Raw genomic sequence first — 5,563 nt, forward strand, 5'->3', positions numbered from 1 at the left:
TGAACAGACCCCAAGCTAACCCAAGCTGATCCAACCCAGAACCCAAGCTGACCCAACCCAGAACCCAAGCTGACCCAACGCAGAACCCAAGCTGACCCAAAACCCATAATCTACATTTGTGTAGATTGTGTGTCAAGCTGACCCAACCCTGACCTAGACCCCAAACTGACCCAACCCGAAGTTGACCTAAACTGACCGGACCCCAAGCTGACCCAAACTGACCCAGACCCAACCCCAAGCTGACATAACCTGACCTAAACCCAAGCTGACCCAAATTGACCCAGACCCAACCCCAAGCTGACCCAAGCTGACCTAACCTCACCAGACCCCAAGCTGAGCCAAACTCACCCAGACATAAGCTGACCCAACCTGATCAAGCTAACCCAAACTAAGCTGATCCAACCCAAGCTGACCCAACTCAAGCTGACCCAACCAACTAAGAGTTGAAGTTGGCCAACCTTCACAAAACTTTAAGTTATTTACGAAATTGCCATCGCGCTTTTTTTTTTAACTTAGACACATGTCGCGTTCTGATTGGTCAATAGGACCTTCTCTCCCTTCTGTCCTTAACACCCCTTCTTCCAGGATCCTCACCCTATATATATTTATTAATGGAAAATGATTGATATGCCTAAATAATATGCTTAAAGATATGCCTAAAAATTTAAGGTTGACATGTGGCATGATTAAAGATGTAGATTAAAAAAAAGAATGAGTGATATCATGTGTATTAGGCATGTTGTTATGTCTATTTTTAGACATATATATCATTACCCTATTTTAACATACAACCAATGAATAAAATTTGCTTACTAACCCAATGACAAAAAGCAACCATATCCCGAGAAAATGTTATTTTTAGAAGATAATTATGAAATTTGCGAAAATGAAACAAATGGATGTGCTGAATTGGAATCGGTAACTATCAGAAGAGAGGGAAATGAGGATGAGTTGCCGGCCTTGCTGGCCGGCTTTCATGCTGTGTTCCTTTCATGCCCTTTGCTTCAAACATGGACAAACCACAAACTAATCTATCTTCCTTACAAAAATGGACTCTTTTTTCTTTAAAACCCCATATTGCCAACTAACTGAACTTTATAATTACAATAACATCTCTCCCTTGGATTTCTGAGAAAACCAACCAGGTACAAAGCAAACAAAAAATGGCGAGAGTTGATGAATTCGGTCAACAACGTCTCTTCCTATCTCAACTTGACCCTGTTGTGTTAGAACTTAACAGGCTGCAAAGCTTGCTCAAAGGTTCGTTACGTTACGACTTTACCTTTTTATGATTTTACCCAACGTATTGCTAATAACTAGTGGGTTTTTTTTTGTTTAATTACCGAAAATAGAGAAAAGGTGCTTGCTTAAGTAAAGATAGCAAGCATGGTTAATTAATCTTGTTTCTTCCCATTCTGTTTTCAATCGCAGATAAGGACCGTGAGTTGGGGTTTGCTCAAAGTGAAATCAAAACCCTGAAAGCAGCTGATGTCTTGAAGGAGAAATCATTAGAAGAGGTACGATAAACATGTCATTTAGTGAAAGTTAAGCTGAAGATAAAAGAATAATGCTTGCTTGCAACATACTTGTGTTTATTTCAGATGGGATATCTTGTAGAAAAACTGGACAGTAAGCTAAGTAACAACGAAAACCTCCTTGACCAAAAGGTTCATAATCAACTTCCTTTGATGCTTCATTCCAAGTGCTGATCAATGTCTCAATTACACAAACTTTTGATACATGTAGAATTTGGATATCAAGAAGTTAGTAATAGAAAAGAAAGAAGCGTTGGCTGCACAATTTGCCGTGGAAGCAACTCTTAGAAGGGTTTATGCAAATCATAAGGACGACAATTCAGTACCAATTGAATCCATTATTGCTCCTCTAGAGGCCGATATTAAAATGTATAAAAACGAGGTATGTAGAATTTAACTGGCTTATATGTTAACTCATACTAACACGGTAACCGCACAATACGGCGATAATTCTCGCGGCGATGATGTGGTGGTAGGGCGATTGTTATTGACAGATGCGGTGTTGAGTGGTGTAACTTATGAACTTATGATGTAAAAATAATTGGTGTGAGGGTTAATAAAGATATTTAGAAAAAAAAAAATTATTGATAGTGTAATTTAATTATTAATCTTAAATGGATAGTGTAAATAAAACTTTTTAAGGGGTCTATATGTAAATATTATACAAGCTTTAACATTTAAATATACGAGCATGGTACCCGCGCAATGCGGCGGCAAGCCGAAGATGACGGTGGTGGCGACATCTATTGCTGTAGTTAAAGGTATTTGATTTAAAGGGTTAGTAGAGGTATTTTATAGTAATATAATGGACTAATGAGGTAATTTAATATTAAAGGTTGATGGTAATTGAATTCATTAAGGGTATTTTGATCAATTTGCATGTCCCATTTTTGTAATCTTTCAACATGGGGGTTATAATTTTTATATAGTAGTATAGAAGTAAATAATTATAGATAAGTAGCTATTATTTTTAAAATGAGAAAAGTGAGTATGGGGTTATGCACCCAACTTGGGTGAAAATTCTCTCACATATCAATATTTTAATATTTTGAATAATATTTGGCCCCCATGATTTTTATGGTTTAAAAAAAAAGTATGTGAAAGTTTTTCACCTAATTTAGATGTCAGCCTCATATTCCCATCCCCTGTATAGTATAGATATAGATAGATAGTATAGATAATTACTTTTTTCTACATGTTTACTTAATGCTCCGTACTTATCTTTTGTATTCCAGATTGCAGTACTACAAGAGGATAAAAAGACGCTAGAGAGACATACTAAATCAAAAGAAGCAGCTTTGCTTGAAGCCGAGAGAATTCTAACAAGTGCTTTGGAAAGAGCATTGATTGTGGAAGAGGTTCAAAATCAGAATATAGGACTTCGACGACAAATCGAGATCTGCCAAGTACTAATTTCTTTTCTTGTCTCTGCATGAATATTTAGTTTAATTCTGAGATCGTCAATCTAATACACACGTATGCAGGATGAAAACAAGATTCTGGAAAAAACAAATCGTCAGAAAGTTTTAGAGGTTGAAAAGCTAAGTGAAACCATTAAACAACTTGAGGAAGCTATACTTGCAGGCGGAGCTGCTGCAAACACTATACGCGACTACAGGCGTCAGATTTATCAACTACAAGTAAATTAACAATTGCTTCTTACTATGAATAGGTCGATATGGGTTGTCAATTTTTCTCAAGCAGGTCAAATAAAAGAAGAATGGCTAAATCGGTTGAGTTGACCCGGACTACTTTCGATGCATAAAATCTTCTAATCGTTAAACTTCAAGATTTGAAAAATAATATTATTGGTGTTTATTTTCTAATCATAATCAAAGCTAACTATTACATCAAAAAATAATACGAGTAATAAGTTAAACCACCTGTACGAAAATGAACCGGATAAACTACATGAAATTGACCCGTTACACTACTTGTCCGACCTGCATTTTTAATAAAACTATCACAAACTTACTCTAAAACAATAGGGTAAGATAATGAATTAACCTCAGCCTGGATTTCAAAATATGTTAATTAGGAGGAGAAAAGAACAGTAGAAAGGGAGCTGGCAAGAGCAAACGTTTCAGCCAATCGAGTTGCAACCACATTGGCGAATGAATGGAAGGACGAAAACGATAAGGTTATGCCAGTGAAGCAATGGTTGGAGGAAAGGAGGCGTCTTCAGGCACACACACATTCCAAACTATTTTAGTTTTACACTGTAATAAGCATAATGAACGATTTACAACACTTATGAGAAAATCCTATTTTCAGGCAGACTTGCATCGGTTAAAGGAGAAATTGACCGTAACGGAGAGAACGGCTAAGAATGAAGCACAACTTAAAGAAAAAGTGAAGCTGAGACTGAAGACACTTGAAGATGGAATAAAGCAGTCAACTTATGGATCACCAAAATTTGAAAAGTCAAATCATTATTTTGGAATCCTATCAAGTAACAAAGGAACGAAGAGGTCAACATCACAGCCAAGAGGCTCATCCACAAGCTCACAGAAATTAGATGTTGAATACGGAACCAGACAAATGAATATGCTTAATAGAAAATATGCTTCAGGGGAGAATTTGTTGAGAAAAAGTTTATGGACAGAAAGGAGCAAGTTTATCGACAAAGATGAAAAGGAGAACAATGAAAAGATCGGTGCCATGAATCTTGAGAAAGTTAAGGATGATAGAACTAATATCATAAGGGGAAGGGAAACAGCAAGTGGTGGCAATGAAGAATACGAAGACGGGAGAGCCACCCGGTCTTATACAGATGATGATTTGGTTTCGGGGTTCCTGTATGATAGGCTTCAGAAAGAGGTGATTAGTTTGAGGAAATGTTGTGAGATGAAAGACAGCAGTTTGAATGAAAAAGATGAGAAAAACAAGGTCTTAATATCTCTCGCTTTACAGCACAAACCAACATTCATAACTTGATGCTAAATGTGTCGTGTGTTAACTGTCAGGTGTTAATGAAGAAAGTTGAAAACTTGATGAAAGCACTCGAAGTAGAGTCAAAGAAATGGAGAAGAGAAGCAGCTGTAAGAGAAAAGAACTCAACGTCCATAAAGACCGATGAGCAGAAACCAGATCGAAACTTGAACTCCTCCAAAAGGTAACTTTAATGCCCGTTATACTGCAAAAAAATAATAATAATATAAATAAAAATAAACATAAAATATGTATGTATTGATCATTCCTGGGGCTTTCTTTCAGGGCTGCAAAGCCATCTACTTGAGCAACGTCTGAAGAATACATGTGAATGTCATAGGGGTTTGGCAACTTATTGTGATAATTATACTGCAGTATGCATAATTTTACCAAGTCATAGAAATAATATTCCATGTTGTTTTGGAAGATCTGTAAATAATAATTGAACATTTCCGAGTGAGTTAATTTATGATGAGTGTTACTATCTGTTGTGTTATTATCTTTTTAGTTTATCTGTTGTGTAAAAAATTACACGTGCTTACACTTCCAAATACTAAATCCTATTATTATTACACTTATTTATATCATGATTAAGAAATATATACAAACATTTTTGGGAAAATCATACCATTTTATGGATGTTATCCCCAACATTTTGATACGAACCCATCTCATAATAAGCTCGCATCATGAGATAAGCTAAGTGTAGAACTCACTCCCAAAAGCTAGCTCAAAGGATGAGAAAACACCTAGGCTTATAAACCACCAACCAATCTCATGCTTGGGCGATGTGGGATCATTGCACATTTTTACTTTCAAGACTAAAAGAAATTCTACTCTTTAATAGTGACTAGACACGGCTTCCATGTTTTATCTCCATTCCTTTTCCAAGAAGAAATAGGACTAATTTCCTTGACTTGGAAACCCTCGGCATTTCTGACCAGGAACTCTAATTTTTTCCTAGTTACAACAATCTTAACTTTCTGAGGTTCCGTGTAACCAAAAAGTTCAACAACTTCTAAGGAAAACTTATACATTCGGGGCATGAGAATATACCCCTTGGCACGAAGAAGCCTCTTGTTCAGTGGTAATGGTAG

General features: G+C 36.4%; 1 protein-coding gene across 1 annotated transcript; it reads left to right on the plus strand.

Moving 5' to 3' along the window:
- The first annotated feature begins 890 nt into the window (after nt 1-890).
- On the plus strand, nt 891-4,952 carry LOC122595129 (microtubule-associated protein 70-5). Its single transcript, XM_043767444.1, has 10 exons — nt 891-1,260; nt 1,432-1,517; nt 1,602-1,667; nt 1,747-1,917; nt 2,771-2,941; nt 3,020-3,175; nt 3,574-3,720; nt 3,810-4,424; nt 4,502-4,650; nt 4,752-4,952. Exons 1-10 carry the CDS (start codon nt 1,164-1,166, stop codon nt 4,771-4,773), a joined length of 1,680 nt encoding a protein of 559 aa, XP_043623379.1. The 5' UTR covers nt 891-1,163; the 3' UTR covers nt 4,774-4,952.
- The last annotated feature ends 611 nt before the right edge of the window (nt 4,953-5,563 follow it).

This window comes from Erigeron canadensis, chromosome 4, assembly GCF_010389155.1.
Source record: "Erigeron canadensis isolate Cc75 chromosome 4, C_canadensis_v1, whole genome shotgun sequence".
NCBI classification, from domain to species: Eukaryota; Viridiplantae; Streptophyta; class Magnoliopsida; order Asterales; family Asteraceae; genus Erigeron; species Erigeron canadensis.